Genomic DNA, 20,281 nt, shown 5'->3' with positions numbered 1-20,281 from the left:
TTTACAAAGCCGTGCTAGGGCCTTAACGCATGGAATAGCGCACGCTTAATTGCCGTGCGCGCTAGCCACTACCGCCTCCTTTTGAGCAGGCAGTGCGTGCATTAAAAACGCTAGCGCACCTGTGTAAAAGCAGCCCTTAGTCTGTTTTATTATTAAGTGTCCAAAATGCTCGCCGGTTAAGATTCCATCAATGGAATTAAGAGTTTCAGTCATTTTAAACAGATCTTTGATTTTTGGTATGCAGAGGGGCCAGGCAGACATATTAAAAGGATTCCTAACTCTCCCCTAATATGTAACTGCTGTTTGTCAACCTCAAGATCCATTTTGAACATGGGAGTGTAATGCAGCTCATTAGACAGCTTGGTGAATTGGTTGGTGAGTCTAACTGAGATAATGCCCACTCTGGGATACTGATTAAAATGGCAAATGTAGCACAGGAGAGTAGCCTAGGGGGCTCATAATTGAAACAGAAAAACGTCTAAAAAAATCGGCACTTGGATGATCTAAAAGACAAGTTGTCCAAGTGTCAATAATCGAACCGAGTTTTAGACGTATTTAAAAACGACCTAGGCCTTCACAGTGCTGCTGAACGACCAGAGCTAAAAGGGGCATGTCAGGAGGAGTGTCAAGTGTGGAATTTGGATGGGACGTGGGTCGTCCTAGACTTAGTCGTACTGCATGTATAACCGAAAGTTTTACAACACTGCCTAGACCAGGGGTGTCCATCCTGCAGCCCAAGGGCCGCATGCGGCCCCATGAAGTATTTTGTGCGGCCCCAGTCGAGGGCGATGCAGTGTTTTCCTCTGCTGCCCCCGGGTTTTTACCATCTTGCTGGCTCCCTCCTCTGTCTTGCTGCAGCGTTTGCATTTTGTGCGGCCCCAGAAATTTTTTTTCCGGCCATTGCAGCCCAGGGAAGCCAAAAGGTTGGACACCCCTGGCTTAGACGGAACCTGGACGTTGTGACTTAGGCCATCTGAAACCAGGTCTAAGTCACAAGAAGATATCCAAAGTGACCAGATAAGACTGCAGACACAAAGTACAGACCCCCACACACTGACCCCATCTCCCAACCCCATAAAAATCGCAATAACACCTTTACATATCTGCCTCCAGAACATCAGCACCTGGCAGCCTGGCTTAGGAAAGCCTAGTAGAGCTGCACAGAGATGGCTTAAGTGGTCTTCGGGGTGGGATAGTGAACCATAGCGAGGAGGACCCAGGCTCATAAGCCACTCTAATCACTGCATTAATGGGGAAAAATGTGCATCCCCCAAAAAACCCTAACCCTTTTGTACTGCCATATAAGTGGCTCCTGCAGCCATAAGGGCTATTGGGAGTGATAGACAGGAGGATCTAGTAGATTCTGCAGGTGTTTTGGGGAGCTGTTGTGAGATGTGTATGTGGGTCCCTTTTTGTGAAGTTTACAGCAGTGCCCTGTAAGGTACCCCACTAGTCTGGTGCCATTTCTGGATGTCCAGTCCCTTACTTTTCTGGCCCCTCCCATGCCCAAAAGGTCTTTTTCTAAGCTTTTTGAGTTGGACGAATTTTTGGTCGAAAATGGGGTATAAAGATGGACGACTTAGCGGTCTGGATGATCAGACGGCTGGACATACAGTTAGACAATTTTCAAAAAAAAAGATATGCTGGACGTATTTTTTGAAAATGGACCTTTTCTTTAGCACTCTCCAGACCAGTAGAGGTTAATCTTTACAAATGGGTATATATCCAATCATGACCAGCAGGTGGAGACTGAAAACAAAACTGTGGGACAGTATATAATATACTCCCTTCTCTATTTACCTCAGTCTTCTTTCAGTCTCCAGCAGGTGTTGATGTGATCTGTACCCATCTCCCTTGGTAGGGCTGTTGGAATTTGTTTAGGGGGTTTATAGTCCCTGTTTTTGGCCGGACAGAGCTTGGGCGAGCCCTGTTTGGGGGTCCGTCCAACCTCGGGGGTGTCAAACCCGGCGGGTCTCGAGTGGGGTCCCTCCCCCCACTTCCTCCACCTCCCCACATTTTTTTAGAGGAGCCTCAGCAGTAAGCCTTGCCCCCTAAATCAAGCAAGGCATATTGCTTCGAGAGCCTGTGGAGTCTGTTCTGTAAAAAAAATAAAAAAATCCTGAGGTAGTGCTGGTCTGGAGGGTTGTTTCCCTTTAAGAAAACTGTATTTTACTGTATTTTTTCTTCTAACCGGCACTTTTTTATAGCTAGGTCGCGTATGGAGCAATGAGCACTTCTAAAGGGAAAAAGTGCTCATTGTGCTCCAGGCGCGAGGCACTCGCGGCCGGCCTGTGCAAGCGGTGTTCAGGCCGGTGCGGTGGAGGAGCTCCGTCGGCAGCGGCTGTAGGCGCCTAGAGCTCCCCGCCGATGGTGCCTCGTGAGTCGGCTGGGAGCAGTGGGGAAGCCCGGTCTTCCCCAACCGGCCACGGAGGGATTCCCCGAGCCGCCGACGGTCGGGTTGTTGGGGATTCCCTCTCAGCTGATATTTTGACAGCTGATGCCGACTTGCCTGTTTTAGCGGCTGGGACTGTTCAGGCTTCTCAGCCGCTACAGGCTATGGAGGGAGCATTTTTGGCGGGAAAGTCGCCATCTTTTCAGTCTGGCCCCTCCATTTTGTCTTCCACCTCATGTGACCTTCCCCCTGTATTGGAAAAACAGGGGCAGGTTTCTGCTGGGTCCCCTGCTGTGGCAGGGAGTCCCTTGGGACCCTCGGGGGGTTTTTCTCCTGATTTCTTTTTTTCCTTGTGCAGAGCCTATTTTCAGGCGGCTGGGGGTCCCGGATGCGCTCAGGGGGTTTCGGGGAGTGGGGTTTCCTCCGCGCTCCCTGCGGCTTTGCCTCTCTCGTCTGTTGTGGCGTCCCCTCCTCCCTTGTCCAAGCGTCCGCGGGTGTCGTGAAACGAGGATTTATGGTCGGAGGAGCGTGTCGGTCTGGATGAGGACCTGGACCTTTCAGAGGATTTCCAGGACCCTCTCGAGGGGACGGCCGCTGGCGGCGGGTTGTCGGGTTTCCCGTCCTCCGGCAAAGAGGCGTCCGTGGTGCGCCTTTTTCAGAGAGATGAGCTGCCGGACCTGATTCAACAGGTTTCTTCGGTGTTGAGTTTTGAAGATGCGCCGCCGGAGACTCCGCGTGTGGGGGACCCTCTGTTACGGGGGATCCGTTCCGTTTCCCACTCTTTTCCTATGCATCAGGATATTTGGGATATTATACTGGAACAGTGGAAAACGCCGGAGGCGCCGTTTCGTTTGGCGCTCAGCATGGCTCGTTTGTATCCCATCCCAGAGGGGGATCGGGCTACTTTAGCATCGCCAGTTGTTGACGCGGTGGTCTCGGCAATTTCTAAGCGGCATACCGTGCCTGTTGAGGGCGGTTCTGCCTTGCGGGACTCTGAGGAGCGCAAGTTGGAGAACATCCTTAAGCAAGATTTTCAGGTCTCTGCCTTTGGGGTCCAGGCGGCTATTTGTGGGGGGCTGGTCGTTGCGCCGTGTTTCGGTGGGCTGAGCGTATCCTGGATCGGGAGTCTGATGACTGGTCTCTGCTGGATCAGGAGGTAGCGAAGATTGAGATGGCTGCCTCGTTCCTCTCAGATGCTCTTTATGACTTGGTGCGGATCTCGGCTAAGTCTATGGCCTTTGGCGTGGCCGCGCGGCGTATTTTGTGGCTGCGCGCTTGGGTGGCGGATGCTACATCCAAAGCTAAGCTTACTAAATTTCCCTTTCGGGGGTCTTTTTTGTTTGGGGAGGAATTGGATAAGTTGATTCAGACTCTGACGGACTCGAAGGTGCCCCGTCTGCCTGAGGACCGTGCCCGCCCTGCGTCTCGGGATGGCGCTGCCCGGGGGCGTTTGCGGGAGTTTCGCAAGTATCGCCCTGGGCGTGGGGCTGCTTCTTTCCAGGCTCCAGGGTTTTCCCGGGGTCGGTTCTTCCAGCGCATGCAGCCCTTTCGGGGGGGCCCGTCGGGGGGCAGGGAATCCCTCTGCCGGTTCCCCCGCTTCCCGTCCTGCACAATGACTCCTTGCCGGTGCCCCCTTTGGTTCCGGTGGGGGCCCGGCTGCGCGAATTTTTCCCCAAATGGGCCGAGATCACGTCCGATCAGTGGTTCCTGGAGGTGGTGCGGGACAGTTATGCCCTGGAATTCGCCCGCTCTCTGCCGGACCTTTTCCTCGCCTCTCCATGTCAGACTCCTTGGAAGACGTAGGCTTTTCGCCAGACCCTTCAGCGCTTGCTAGATCTCAAGGCAGTTGTTCCAGTGCCCCCTCCGGAGTGGGGCACCGGCAGGTACTCCATTTACTTTGTGGTGCCCAAGAAGGAGGGGACCTTTCGGCCCATCCTGGATTTGAAAGGGGTCGACAGGGCTCTCAAGATTCCCTCTTTCCGCATGGAAACTCTGCGGTCGGTCATTCTGGCGGTTCAGCCGGGGGAGTTTCTCACTTCTCTCGATCTGACGGAGGCCTACTTGCATGTTCCCATTCGGGCCTCTCATCAGCGCTTCCTTCGCTTTGCGATCTTGGGTCGGCACTATCAGTTCTGTGCGCTTCCCTTTGGTCTGGCCACGGCTCCCCGGACATTCACCAAGGTGATGGTGGTCGTCGCGGCAGCCTTGCGGTCGGAGGGCATTCTGGTACACCCCTACCTGGACGACTGGTTGATTCGGGCAAAGTCGTTGCAGGAGAGCTCCCGGGTTACGGCTCGGGTGGTGGAGTTTCTCCGGTCGCTGGGCTGGGTGGTCTACCTTTCCAAGAGTCGGTTGGTCCCGGCTCAGCGTCTGGAGTACCTTGGGGTTCTGTTCGACACCTCCTTGGGGAAGGTCTTCCTTCCAGAGGCCCGGGTGAGCAAATTGCAATCTCAGATTCGCCTGCTTTTGGCGTCCCGGTGTCCTCGGGCGCGAGATTTCCTCCAAGTCTTGGGGTCGATGGCGGCGTCCCTGGACGTGGTGAGGTGGGCACGGGCCCACATGCGTCCTCTTCAGTATGCTCTGCTCCGGAGGTGGTCTCCCCAGAGGCACGGTTTAGATGTTCCTGTTCCCCTGCGAGGCATGGCGCGCTGCAGTCTGCGCTGGTGGCTCCGGACCCCTCACCTGGTCCAGGGGGTGGGTCTGGATCTCCCGCAGTGGACGGTGCTCCTTACGGATGCGAGTCTCCTCGGTTGGGGGACTCAGTGTTTGGGTCACTCAGCTCAGGGCACCTGGTCCACGGAGGAGGCCTCCTGGTCGATCAACGTGTTGGAGATCAGAGCGGTCTGTCTGGCGCTGTTAGCTTTCCACTCCCTTTTGTTGGGCAAGTCGGTCAGAGTCCTGTCGGACAATGCCATGGCGGTGGCTTATGTCAATCGTCAGGGGGGCACCAAGAGCACTCAGGTGGCGCAGGAGGCGGCTCGGCTCATGGTTTGGGCGGAGTCCTATCTTCTGGATCTCTCGGCCTCTCACATAGCCGGGGTAGAAAATGTTCAGGCAGACTTCCTCAGTCGTCACTTCCTGGATCCAGGAGAGTGGTGTCTCGGCGCCGTGGCGTTTCAGTTGATAGTGCAGACTTGGGGGCAGCCCCTGATGGACCTGATGGCCACGAGTGGCAACGCCAAAGTGCCCCGCTTCTTCAGTCGTCGCAAGGACGGTCTGGCCGAGGGTCTGGATGCTCTGGTCCAACCGTGGCCAACGGAGGGGCTGTTGTATGTGTTCCCTCCTTGGCCATTAGTGGGCAGAGTACTTTTTCGCATTGTTCACCATCCGGGTCTGGTGGTTCTGGTGGCTCCGGATTGGCCTCGACGTCCGTAGTATGCGGATCTGATGAGGCATCTGGTGGCGGATCCCCTTCCTCTGCCTCTCTTGGACGATCTTCTGACGCAGGGTCCCATTGCCATGTTCGACCCGTCTCCCTTCTGTCTTACGGCTTGGTTCTTGAAAGGGGTCGCCTTAGTAAGAAGGGATATTCAGATAAGGTGATCTCTACACTCTTGGGGTCCCGGAGGCTTTCTACCTCTCGGGCTTATGTGCGGGTTTGGCGTCTCTTTGAGGGGTGGTGCCGGGCGCGGGGAGTGGTCTCTTTTCGCGCTTCCCTGCCTAACATTCTAGAGTTCTTGCAGGATGGCCTGGATAGAGGCCTGGCTTGGTCTTCTCTCCGGGTTCAACTTGCGGCCCTGTCGGCTTTTCGAGGGTTGGTGACAGGTCGGCGTTTGTCGGCCATTCCTGATGTGATACGCTTTTTGTGGGCTACGGCCCTCTGTTCCCTCTTGGGATCTCAATCTGGTTCTCTCTGTTTTGGTGCGCCCGCCTTTCGAGCCGTTGGATGGCTGTTCTTTGAAGGACCTTACTCTGAAGGCGGTCTTTTTGGTGGCCATTACTTCCGCTAGGCGTGTTTCTGAGCTACAGGCTTTCTCTTGTAGGGCTCCCTTCTTGGAATTTTCGAGGGAGCGGGTTGTCTTGCGGCCTGTTCCTTCCTTTCTGCCGAAAGTAGTTTCTCCTTTTCATGTCAATCAATCGGTGGTCCTCCCAGTCTTGGGTAGTCATAAGAACATAAGAAGCGCCATCTCCGGATCAGACCTTCGGTCCATCAAGTCCGGCGATCCGCACACGCGGAGGCCCTGCTAGGTATACACCTGGCTTATTTTATAGCCAACCATATCTTTATATGCCTCTCTCAAGGAGATATGCATCTAGTTTGCTTTTGAAGCCTAGGACTGTCGATTCCGCAATAATCTCCCCTGGGAGAGTATTCCAGATGTCAACCACTCTCTGTGTGAAGCAGAACTTCCTGATATTAGTCCTGAACTTGCCCCCCCTTAGCTTCATTTCATGTCCTCTTGTCCGTGTCAAATTGGACAATGTAAATAGTTTTTTCTGCTCTATTTTGTCGATTCCTTTCAGTATTTTGAAGGTTTCGATCATATCCCCACGCAGTCTCCTTTTCTCAAGGGAGAACAATCCCAGTGTTTTAAGTCGATCCTCATATTCCAGTTTCTCCATACCCTTCACTAGTTTAGTTGCTCGTCTCTGCACCCTCTCCAGCAGTTTTATATCCTTCTTTAAGTAGGGAGACCAATGTTGGACGCAGTATTCCAAGTGGGGTCTGACCATTGCCCTATAAAGCGGCATTATAACTTTCTCCGATCTACTCGAGATTCCTTTCTTTATCATGCCCAACATTCTATTTGCCTTATTTGCCGCTGCCGCGCATTGTGCCGATGGCTTCAGGGTCCTATCTATCAGTACACCCAGATCCCTTTCTTGTTCACTTTTTCCCAGAGTTGCACCTGACATTCTGTACTCGTATTCCTTATTTTTACTGCCTAAATGCATTACCTTGCATTTCTCCACGTTGAACTTCATCTGCCATTTCTCCGCCCATTTTTCTAACCGACACAAGTCGCTCTGGAGTTCCTCACTGTCCTCCTGCGATCTGATTGCCCGGCAGAGTTTTGTGTCGTCTGCAAACTTGATGATCTCACTGGATGTTCCGTTTTCCAGGTCATTGATATAAATATTAAAAAGGATCGGCCCAAGTACCGAGCCTTGGGGTACACCACTAGTCACTTTCTCCCAGTCGGAGAACTTCCCATTTATGCCCACTCTCTGCTTCCTGTTTTCCAGCCATTTGCCTATCCATCTTTGTATATCTCCCTCTATGCCATGGCTTTGTAGTTTCCTAAGAAGTCTTTTGTGTGGAACTTTGTCAAATGCTTTCTGGAAGTCCAAGTATATTATGTCCACCGGCTTTCCACTATCAATTTGCTCGTTCACGGTCTCAAAGAATTGGAGTAAATTCGTCAAACACGATTTCCCTTTCCTGAATCCATGTTGACTGGGTTTCATCAAGTCATGTGTGTCCAAGTGCTGAACTATGCTATCCTTGATCAGTGATTCAATCATCTTGCCGGGGACAGATGTAAGACTCACAGGTCTATAGTTGCCCGGTTCTCCTCTCGATCCTTTTTTGAAAATTGGCATGACGTTCGCTTTCCTCCAGTCGTCTGGTATCTGACCAGTTCTGATTGACAGGTTTGCAAGTTTTTGCAGTAACTCTCCGATTTCGACCTTCAATTCCTTCAAGACTCTCGGGTGAATTTCATCCGGTCCAGGGGATTTGTCACTTTTAAGTTTGTCGATCTGGTAGTATATCTGATCTAAGTTCACTTCAACTGTGGTGAGGCTGTCCTTTATTTCTCCTGTAAACAGTTTCTCCACTTCAGGTATTGTTGAGGTGTCCTCCTTCGTAAAGACAGACGCAAAGAAGGAATTTAGTTTGTCTGCGATTTGTTTATCTTCCTTGATGTACCCTTTTCTTCCCATGTCGTCCAAGGGTCCCACTGCCTCTTTTGCAGGTTTTTTCCCTTTCACGTATCTAAAGAAGGGCTTGAAGTTTTTGGCCTCCCGGGCTATTTTTTCCTCATAGTCCTGTTTTGCATCCCTCACCGCCTTGTCGGGAGGGCTCTTCTGAGCAACGGCAGCTGCGCAAGTTGGATGTTGGTCGGGTCCTCCGCTCTTATGTGCAGCGGACCCGGGAATTCCGGAAATCCGATCATCTCTTTGTCCTTCTGGCGGGTCCTCGTCGGGGGGCTGGTGCTTCTAAGGCTACTATTGCGCGCTGGATCAAGGAGACGATTGCTTCCGCTTATCTTCTGAGACAGAAGCCTGTTCCGGAGTTTCTCAAGGCTCGTTCCACTCGGGGTCAGGCAGCTTCTTGGGCTGAGTCGTCACTTGTGCCTCCAGTGGATATTTGTAAGGCTGCGGTTTGGTCCTCCTTGCATACCTTTGTTAGACATTATCGGGTAGATGTTCAGGCGCGTCGGGACGCGGTGTTCGGTGAGCGTGTGCTGGTATCGGCCCTTCGGGGGTCCCGCCCGTGAGAGGGACTGCTTTGGTACGTCCCATTTGTAAAGATTAACTTCTACTGGTCTGGAGAGTGCTAAAGAAGGAGAAATTAGGTTCTTACCTGCTAATTTACTTTCTTTTAGCTTCTCCAGACCAGTAGAGGTCCCCACCCTGTCTGTTGTTGTTGTTGTTGTTGGGGCTTTTTCGCGGGCAGTTTTTGTTTTTTGCTGCGGGTTCTAGTATTTTTCTAGGGCCGGGGAGAATTGAAGAACAGCGGCTGTGGCTCGGCTGGCTTAGCTGGCGAGCTGTGGGGACATTTTCCTTCGGGTATTTCTCCTCTGCATTTTCCAACAGCACTTGGGTATGTTAATTGTTACTCCTGTTCAGAGTATTGGTTTTCTTTCTGTTTTCCAGTTCTTGGTTCTGCTTGGCTATTCAGCAGACTGAGGTAAATAGAGAAGGGAGTATATTATATACTGTCCCACAGTTTTGTTTTCAGTCTCCACCTGCTGGTCATGATTGGATATATACCTATTTGTAAAGATTAACCTCTACTGGTCTGGAGAAGCTAAAAGAAAGTAAATTAGCAGGTAAGAACCTAATTTCCCCTTCCCGTGTCTGACTTTGGGTGACTTGCAACTTAGGCCCAAATGGACTTAGATGTTTCTTTTGATTATGCCCCTCCAAGGATATTGAGAACAAAATGGTAGTGGATGGTGAGAAGGTATTGGTGATTTGGACTGGTAAATTCACACAGAAAGTGACCAGTTATTTCGACTGCTCTGGAAGACTAAATAAGTTACACTCTGCATTGGAGAAAATTTGTGAAAAATTCAAAATTCAGCACCCAGTCTCACTGGCTAGACGAGGCTGAAAGTAAGAACATAAGATTTGCCACTGCTGGGTCAGACCAGTGGTCCATCGTGCCCAGCAGTCTGCTCACTTGGCGGTCCTTAGGTCAAAGACCAGTGCCCAGTGATTTTTGTATAGGAGGATGTGTCAGTGTGTTTTTATAGAAGAAGCTTGCACAATTAAAGACAAATACAACAACAACATCAAACTGGCTGAATACCTGGAAGACCAGTAGTGCAGGTGCAATAATTGCAGGTCATTGGCTTATAGGAATCAGTTAAGCAGTTCAGCATGGAAGATGAGCAGGCTGAAATTGCACACTACCTGGGCCCATCAAGAGAAGAGGTAATGGAGCCACACCAGTCTAGCTCATATTTTAAATTGGGCAGCCAAACAATGAATAATGTGTGTGTTCAGAAGGAAATCATCACTGGGCTACCATAGCGAGAAGCTTCTGTTGTTTAGTGATTACTCAGTGCAGCTGGCACTCAGCAGAAGAAAAATGATACCAATTTTTGCTAAACTCCACAACCGCAAGATAATTTTTATGCAACTCTACCCAGCTAAACTGCAGAAGAAGCATGCAAGCATGTAGTTTTCTGAATTGGCTTAACTACCCAACCCTGGAGGTGAGAAGAAGGTAAGATGGGGGAGCAGCATGAATATAGTCAGTGGATGCTGCAGCAGAGAATTAGGACTGTATTAATTTGTGTGGTATTGCAAAAGTGATGTGATTATATTGGTTCTGTGTATTTTCTGGCCTGGATGTTCTGAACGCAGCTGCCAGATTGGGCATGCATAGAAAGTTCTCACCAATGCATTTTGAGAAGAACTTTGGAACTTCCACGTGTTCTTTTCTCTATTGGTGGGTGGGCAGAGCCAGGAAGTTGCAATTTGTACCCTTTGACTGTTTTATCTGGAGCGCCGAATCAAAAGAGCCTTCCCCCTTCTCAACCTACTACATTGCCCCGGAGGTCACAACAATTTTTTTGAGACTGGAGCCAGCATGGGTAGAGGGTGTCCTGCCCATGCCAACTCCAATCCAAAAAAGGCTGCTGTGACCTCCAATCTAGAGACACTGCTGCTGGATGTCATGGAAGGTGGCATATGTGGGATCAAGTGAGGATTGTTCCTGACGCAGCTCTCTACTAGCCCACCAGGCCAATACGGTAGGCCCAGAAGGGGACAGGCGGTCCTATTCTGGGAGGAGGACTTTCTCTGTTCAGGGAGAAAGGGGGGAAGTGGAAGCTCTTTTGGTTTGGGGTGGGGAGATACTATGGTAGAGGAGGGACACTGTGGGGGAAGGAAGGCAGAAGGGAAGAAATGCTTTAATACCCTCTATGGAAAGTAAGGAATTGCTTTGCCTCTAGTTGCTTTATCTCCTCTGGACCAAAGAAGATATGATTCTGGTTTTGATGACTGCCATTATGAACAGAATAACACTAAATTTTTGAGAAAAAAAATTCACCTGTAAAGCTTGCATTGGGCCTTATATTAGGAAGTTCACTTCCTCTGCTGAGCATGAATATTTGAGTATATTCTGCTACTTTGTTTACTGGGTGAGAGGGTTAAATGAGAAGGAATAGAGATTTTATTTTCTGTGGTTTTTCGTAATCTTCAGGTTCTATGGGTACATCTCAGGCTGATAAAGGTTATTACAAAAGGACTTTATTAGGACTTTCTTTAATTTAATGACCTCTCATTAATTAGAACTGTTTTATTGTCCTCAAATGTTAAGGGGTTAAAATATTCCTAATAAGAAGCACTTTTTCTTTAAGGAAATAGTGCACTTGAAAGCAAATATGTTTTGTACAGGAAACTCGTCTACTATCACATTACGAATATTTGTTATCACATAAGAAATATGATAAGATATACTTCAAACAAAAAATCCTTGAAAAAAGTTAATGGGGTGGGAATATTATCTTGCATCCTGTATCCTTAACCACAAAAAGTGGTTAAGGATACAGAATGGCATTATCTTCTGATGGTAGTTACTTTTAAACATCATATATATACACATTGTTGAACATTTATATACCTAATACTAATCAAGGTGCATTTCATGATATTTGAAATTCTATTGCATCATAAAGAGGGTCAGTTGCTAATAAGGGTGATTTTAATTTGACTCTGGACACTAGTCTGGATAACTGTGCTATTGATGTTCATTATGCATATTCTGAGAAGCAAAAATGTAAACACTTTTAATATCAGTAGGATTTATTAGATTTATGAAGAACCGCACATATGCAATTTCCAGCAGGGGAAACTCTAGTGCATTGGAAATGGTCACAATCACCACCTGACACAGCTTTTGAAAAAATGTGACTTTGTCTCATGATGAAATTTACAGCTATGAAAAATGGACAGATACAATATTTTCTTAAAGTTTGGATGGCTACTTACAATGGAGAAGCACCTCTACTTTAGTCTAGATGAGTGTAGTAGATAAACTGATAAAAAGATAATAGGATTGTGACATATTGATGTACTGAAGACCCAATTGTACTGATAACTGTATAAATGGGGAGTTGGGGGAGGGGGGATAGCATCTCAGTTAAGGTTACTTGGGATTTGATTGGTGTATGATTTTTCTGTTAACATTTAGTATGGTTCTTTTTTTTCTAACAAACACAACACTTATATCCTCCAGTTCAAACACTGAAGCTAAAGCTCAAGGCTTAACTGTTTTATACCTAAAGCATACAGTTGAAGCACATATGCAGGGGAATTTGCCTCAGAAGCTACCGGGCATTCATTGCTCCAGAGCTAGGAAGGAGAACCCGAATTCCTCATCGGTTAACCTTCAGTGTTGTATCGTAGACAACCCCACTGTGCCAACTATAACGGTAAGGTGATTAATTATTAATCTAACAAAGTGCAAGCCACATTTATCTGTTGCTTCATGGCAGACAGGCTTAATAATGTGGTATAGGCACTAATGAAAACTGTTTGAAGAGGAAGTTTTCACTAGTGCCTGTACCACATTATCAAGCCTGTCTGCCATGAAGCAACAGATAAGTGTGGCTTGCACTTTGTTAGATTAATAATTAATCACCTTACCGTTATAGTTGGCACAGTGGGGTTGCCTTTGATAGAACATTGAAGGTTAACCAATGAAGAATTTGGGTTATCCTTCTTAGCTCTGGAGCAATGAATGCCCGGTAGCTTCTGAGGCAAATTCCCCTGCATATGTGCTTCAACTGTATGCTTTAGGTATAAAACAGTTAAGCTTTGAGCTTTAGCTTCAGCGTTTGAACTGGAGGATATAAGTGTTGTGTTTGTGGATTTTTGCTCCGGTTCCTCTTTATTGTTCTTTTTTTTCTAATGCATAAATAAGAGTATAACCAAACTTGATGTTTTTGCTGATATAGGTGGGAATTGCTCTTAAACCTTTCCTGCCTCAACTACAGACAACTTTTACCAAAGCTTTGCAAGATTCAAACCGTTCAGTTCGTCTGAAGGCTGCAGATGCTCTTGGCAAATTGATAACCATTCATACAAAGGTGGATCCATTGTTCACTGAGCTGCTGAATGGGATTCGCAGCAGCGAGGATTCTGGAATCAGGTAATAGTAATGGGATTTGATATACCGCCTTTCTGAGGTGCAGTCAAAGTGGTTTACATTTATTATGTCCTGTCTAAATTAGATTGTAAGCTCTTCTGAGCAGGGACCGTCTATTGTATGTTAAAATGTACAGCGCTGTGTACGCCTTTCAGCGCTTTAGAAATAATAAATAGTAGCAGTAGTTGTATTATATGCAGGTATATTCTCTGTCCCCCTAGTGGGCTCACAATCTAAGTTTTTTGTACCTGGTACAATGGAGGGTTAAGTAACTTGCCTAGAGTCACAAGTTGCCTGTAGTGGGAATCGAGCCCAGGTAGTGGACATCATTGCAAAGGGATCATGTCAGTCATTCTAAAAGAAAACTACAGTATGACAGCTCTATATCATCAAGTACTTTAAAATTGAGCAGCCCTGCACAACATGTGGGCCGCATGCGGCCCAAAACGGCTCTCACTGTGGCCCGTGCCCAATAAGGTTCTCTCCGCTTTCCTGCCCGTGGGGGTTCAGCTGCTGCGTAGCCCCGAAGCTTTCCAGCAGCTACGTTTCACTCCCTCTGCCGCAACTTCCTGTTTCCGGTAGGCGAGACGCGGCATGTGGAAAGAAGTTGTGGCAGAGAGAACGGGACGTTGGCGAAGCAAAGTTTTGGCAGAGATGTGGGTAGGACGCGGAGAATGAGGGAGCGAAGTCGGGCCACGGACAGGGAGACTGGAAGAAAGAGGAAGAGATGCTAGGCCCTGGGGAAGGGGAAGACAGAGTGAGAGAGACAGACCTGAAACAAAGGGGAGGCAGAAGAGGGGGGGTAGATGTTGGACTTGGGGGTGTCTAGAAGGAAGAGAGAGAAAGAGACTGCAGAGAGGTGGAAAGATTCTGGTCCAAGGAGGGAGGGAGGAAGGAAGGAAGGAGAGAGAGAGGCAGAGAAAGACCTGGAAGAAAGGAGAACAAATGCTGGACATGGGTGGGGTGGGGGGGTTGTAAGCAGAAGAAAGAAAGAGAGAGAGGCCTGGACCAAAGGGCAAAGACAGGAGGCAGATGCTGGACTATGGGAGGTGCAGACAAAGGGGGAGAGACCCTGAGGAAGGACAGAGAGATGCAAGATCGTAACAGAGGAGGGAGAAAGAGAGACCTGGACCCAAAGAGGATGGGACTGGATTGTGAAAGAAATGTTGGATGCACAGTCAGAAGGAAATCCAACCAGAAACTAATTAAATCACCAAACAACAAAAGTAGGAAAAATGATTTTATTTTCAATTTAGTGATTGAAATGTGTCAGTTTTGAGAATTTATATCTGCTGTGTGTATGTGAAAAATGAAAGGAAAAAATTGCATTACCATTAGTAAAGATTGTTGGCGGTATATAAGAATAAAGTTATTATTATTATTATTATTATTAAAGGGAGCAGGATCTGGGGCAGAGCTTGGGTGAGTTTAGGGCGGAGCTTGGGAGGTCTGTGGTTGGGGGTACTTAGCTTGAAGTAGTTGAAAAACACTGCTGTAGGCAATCAGCTGGCACCAGTGCCTCTCCTTCTCTCCCGCCCTCTTCCCTTCTGGCACCTCCTACTTGTATTTCAGGGCCTGTCTGGAAGGCCTCTGCGCATGCGCGGATGTTGACATAATGATTTCATGCATGTGCATGATATCATCACAGCAACATTTGCGCACTTCCGGGTGCCTCGAGCCATGGCCACTACTTGCGGCCCTCGCTTCATTTTCCGACTTCGTTTCTGCCCTGGATCATTCTTGAGTTGTGCAGGCCTGCAGTAGAGTCTCAGTTAACTGGGACTCTCGCACAACTGGCAAAAAAATTGCTGGTGGAAAAAAAAATGTCCCCTGAAGCAGCAGCAGACCTCAGACACAACCCCCCCCTCCTTCCCTCCCTCCCTCAAGCCCTGAAGAACTACAGGCAGCGGCATTCCTGAGCAGCGGAACCCACCTTCCTCCCAACCCGAAGCACCAGTGTGGCAGCGTACTGAGCTGCAAATCCTCCCTCCCTCAAGCACCCAAGCCCTGAAGCAGCTGCGAATCCCCCTCCCGCCACCCAGAAGCACCAGCGTGACAGCAGTCCTGAGCTTCAAAGCCCTCCTCTTTCCTTCCCTCAAGCCCCGAAGCAGCTACAAACCCTCTTCCCTCCCACCCCAAAGCACCAGTGCGGCAGTGGTTCTAAACCGATGCATCAGGAGACAGGCCCTGCCAGGGCTGGCTGCGAGCAGCCTGTTTGAGACTACCTCCTGCTGACTGCTGCACCTCGGGTAAGGAAGAGAGAGAGAGGTAGGGCGTAAAGGTGTTTGTGGTTTAGGACCGCTTCCTGCTTCTTCCACTTTAGGGCTTAAGGGAGGGAGGGAAAAGGGCTTTGCAGCTGTGGACTGAGATTGTGTTAGGCAAGGTTTCTAACACCCTCTCAATTAACCAGAAAACCAGTTATCCAGTATCCACCAATCCCCATGGTTGCCAGATAACTGAGATTCCACTGTAGCTGCTAATCTGTTGTTCCTCTGCATTCATTTGAATATTTATTTTAATAAAACCATTTTGCAAACTGATGGTACTCAGATTGATATGCTAGTTCCAACAATCTTTGTCAGTGTATGTTAACTGCAAAGAATGATTGTGTTTTATGTAGTGGTACATAGAATACTATCAGAGGGTGTACTGTGACATCACATTATTTAATCTTATGGATGAAAAATCCAAATGAAACATAAGGGTTTTGGGTTTTTTTCTATTGATGAAACTAATTTGTCTGAGTAGCAGTGTCATCTCGCACACTGCTTTACTTGGTCTAATATCTCATAATTAGTTGACTTTCCTACTTCACTGAATGTTCATTGAGAAGCAACTTGAAATCCATTTAAAGTATGTTTTAAAAGTGACATATGTGATACATATGTGATATATAGAGGATGATGTCATTAAGTCAGTGGTTTTCAGTTTCCATCTGCTGGTAGAGGAAGTACAGATTTGTTACAGGGTTGTAGATATTTATGGGAGATGATTATAAATTAAAACAAAAAAAGAAGAGATGTCATGCTGAGTCAGACCAAGGCTAGTCCAGATCACTAGGCTCAGGAGTAATCTAAGGAAATACTTTTTTACAGAAAGGGTAGTAGATGCGCAGAACATTCTCCTGGAAGAGGTGGAGACAGATTGTCTGAAGTCAAGAAAGTGTGGGATAGGCACATGGGATCTCTTATCAGGTTCAATTTAACAATGACTATCTCGCAGTTGGAGCAATCTATGTGGTGTCCCACTGGACTCCCCGGTTTCCCCTCTGCTTTTCAATGTATATCTATCTTCCTTGGGCTCTAGGTTATCCAATGCTAAAACTTATCCTGTTCAACCTACCATTAAATTCTTGGGAGTGATTCTGGACCAGAACTTAACTATGAAAAATCAGGTTGATGCTGTAGTGTGTAGGGTTTCCATATGTTGTGGAAACTGCATACCATTAGAGCATACTTTAATGATTCATGTTTTAAACTGCTGGTACAATCATTAGTTTTAAGTCGGTTGGACTATTGTAATATTGCCTACTTTGCTGGTACTCAAAAAAATCTTTGTAGATTGCGTATCATTCAGAATGCTGCAGTTCAATTGATTTTTAATTTGAAAAAGTCTGATCATGTCATTCCTTTTTTTTTTTTTTTGAGAACTACGTTGGCTGCCTATTGAGGCTCAAGTGAAATTAAAGTTTGGATGCATTTGTTTTAAGATGTTAACAGGTCAAACACCTAATTGTCTTGTAGACTCATTCACTTTTGCAAATTATATGCGTCCTCAAAGCACATATGCTCTATTTGTTTTTCCATCGGTTAAAGGTTGTCAATATAAAAAATATCATCAGCGTCTTTTTTCTTATCAAGCAGCATTATGGGATAAGGATATTAAATTAAATGTATGATATTGACCTTCAGTTCTTATCAACATTTTAGAAAACAATTGAAAACTTATCTGTTTATCAGATTTTTAAGCAATTGACGTATTTCATCTAATTGTATGCTCATTCTTTTTTTGTAAACCACATTGAACTTAAATGTACTGAGATATAGAAATTGATTTTTATGTTTGTCTGTCACTGTGGCTGGGCAGACTGGATGGGCCATTTGGCCTTTATCTGCCATCATGTTTCTATGTTTTTGTATCTGTGCTTTTTACAAAAGGTTTCCACATTACTGGCACTTAATTCTAATCCTCAGACCATGAACAGGAAAGATTTCCTGGCCATTCTCAACTGCTGGGTGTTGTCCGTCAAGAAGGTATTTGTTGTGCCAGTCCATCAGTTCTAAGGAAACAACAAGACAAATGATCTATTACAGAGTTTCTCAGCATGCGGTACAAGGGTACGCGAGCCACTTGTTGAGGGTACGTGGCACTGTATGGGTTTTCTGCCCCCTTCCTCCTTAATGGCCACTGCCAGGGGATCCCATGCCCTCCTTTCTGTCCACCCACCTCTGCCAAAGCTGCCAGCAGAGATCCCATGCCCTCCCTGCATTCCCCCCCCCCCTGTTGAAGCTGACCCAGAAGGCTTCCCTCTGATGTCAGAGCCACTTACCTCCTTTAGGACCATCCAGCTGGGCTGCTCCTTCCTGCTTTCAGCCGCACAGGGACATGGGCAGCAACTCTTGCATGCTGCATATGGCTGACCTGGAAGCCTCTCTGATGTCATCTTCTATTCCGTTGTCCCCAAAGAGCTAAGAATGGGTTACAGGTTAAACATACATAATAAACAGTTAACAGGTTGCGATGTGCTATAACTACAGTACAATTTACGATACCATTTTATTTTATTTATTTAAAAAATTTTAAGCCATACATAATAAAATAAACATTTTAAAAGGAGACATACGTCAAATAGAGGAAAATACAAAGTCACAGTATTATATCATTGTGTCCTCAACAAGACTGCATTTAAACTAATTATCAAGTAACACCATTCTTCAATTTAATACACCATTTTCCAATAAAAACATAGCTCAAAAGATGATTTATATTCCCTTAGAGAAGGCTTGAACAAACAGATGGGTTTTAAGCAACTTCCTGAATTGCAGGAGATTTCTGCAAAGACATAATGTTCTAGACAAGGCATTGCACATTAATGGTCCGGCTATGGTTATAATTCTAACTTGATACATACAAGGGGTCTAATACCAATTTATATAATATACATTTTATAGGTTGCAATTTGTCATAGATATCCTACAGTGCAAGTTTTATTCAATAAAAGTTATTATTCTGTAACACCGCTATAATATGTAACATCGCTGTAAACGTACAGTCTCTTCTTTAGTATATGCCTTTTCACTGCCATATATGTAACATCGCTGTAAATGTAACAACGCTGTAATATGTAACATCACTGTAAATGTACAGTCTCTTCTATTGTTAACCACATTGAACTTCCAAGGTATTACGGTATACAAGAATAAAGTTATTATTATTATTATAACTGGACACACATTAGGGATCAACACCAATATACATAATGTATAATTTACAGGTTAAATTTCCATAGTTACCGTGGAAGAATTTACAATTCAAGTTTTTATCGGTTATGGGCAGGGGAGTTATGGGCAGAAGAGGTACGTTTTTATTGCTTTCCTAAAGTTCAGAAGTCCTTCAAGGGATCTGATCTGCGGGGGCAGCTTATTCCAGTAGCTCGGTATGAAGTGGGAGTAAGAACGTCGTTTGGCAGTTTGCAGTTGTAGGGCACAGCCAGAGGGAGATTTGAGGCAAATTTCATCCTGGGAGGGAGGGACCTGTTCGGCACATACGGAGGAAGCTTGGCCATCATGTAGCTTGGTGCCATGTCGTGCTAGAATCAGGCCCTTGAAGACACAGGGCTCCTTTTACTAAAGTGTGCTAGTGTTTTTAGAGCATGCAGGAAATTGCCACATGCTACGCTTCTAGAACTAACGCCAACTCAATGCAGGCGTTAAGGTCTAGCGCACGCGGCAATGTAGCGTGCGCTGTTCCGCACGTTAAAGCCCTAACGCGGCTTAGTAAAAGGAGCCCACAGTGTTTGGCTACGAGCAACCAATGAGCTGACGATAAAGCCTGGGAGACAGTGTTGCGGGCATGGAAGTTTTTTAGAAGTCTGATCGCTGTATTTTGTACATGCTGGAGACTTCATATGTTCTTCGCTGTTAAACCGTTGAATAGCGTTGTAGTAATCCATGTGGGAGAATACTAAGGAATAGAGTAGTTGGGCAAAGTTAGACTCTGAAAAGTAGTGTCTTATTTTTCAGAATTGTCGCAAGTAGTAAAATCAGGAAGATACCACCTGAAAGATATGGTTGGAAAGTGACAGGTTGCCGTCAATGAGTATTCCTATGTTGTGTGCTTGGTCTTTTGCAGTTATGGTAGACAAGTCCCAGCGCAGTGAGGGATGGGGGTGGTCGCAGCATTCTTTGTGGATCCAAAGGAATACCGTCTTGGAGGTGTTTAGTTGTAGTTTGTTGAAAGACATCCAGTTTCTGATATCTGAGAGACAGTTTAGGAGTTTTGCAATCTGGGTGTTGTGGGTTTCTCCTAGTAGTATGTACAGTTGTATGTCATCCGCAAAGGAGTGGATTTGTATTTAATATTTGCAGGCTATGTCTTGGACAGGTCTAACGTAGAGATTGAATAATAAGGGGGATAGCAGAGCCCCCTGTGGAACACCATATTTGATTAGTTTCGGTTTAGATAGCGCATCATTGAGCTGAACGCATTGGGATCTGTTATTCAGGAAGGAGGCGAACCATCTCGGTGCGGTGTCTTGGATTCCAATTTCAGAGAGCCGTTTGATGAGGAGAGGATGGTCAATAGTGTTGAATGCCGCACTGAGATCCAGCAGCACCAGAAGGACATCATTACCCTTGTCCAGGAATTTCCAGCAGTTGTCGATGATGTGAGAAAGACGTTTTCAGTATTGTGGAATTTTCTGAATCCCAATTGGAAGGCGGATAAGGCTTCTTATTTCTCGGTGAAGAAGTGCATTTGGTGTAACACTATTTTTCCAGGATCTTGGAGATGAAAGGTAGGTTGGAGACAGGTCTAAAGTTGCCGGGCACTTTCTCTGCCCT

General features: G+C 46.8%; 1 protein-coding gene across 2 annotated transcripts in view; it reads left to right on the top strand.

The window, feature by feature from the left end:
• GCN1 (GCN1 activator of EIF2AK4) overlaps positions 1 to 20,281 on the top strand; it is a 324,708-nt gene that overhangs the window by 270,283 nt on the left and 34,144 nt on the right. For both annotated transcript variants that reach the window (XM_033954090.1, XM_033954088.1), the window contains exon 52: positions 13,030 to 13,223. In XM_033954090.1, the coding sequence (XP_033809981.1) occupies positions 13,030 to 13,223 (194 nt within the window). The remainder of the gene's footprint in view (positions 1 to 13,029; positions 13,224 to 20,281) is intronic.

Source organism: Geotrypetes seraphini, chromosome 8 (assembly GCF_902459505.1).
Source record: "Geotrypetes seraphini chromosome 8, aGeoSer1.1, whole genome shotgun sequence".
NCBI classification, from domain to species: Eukaryota; Metazoa; Chordata; class Amphibia; order Gymnophiona; family Dermophiidae; genus Geotrypetes; species Geotrypetes seraphini.
The sequence above is the reverse complement of the archived record's forward strand: the minus strand, read 5'-3'. Positions and strand labels throughout refer to the sequence as shown.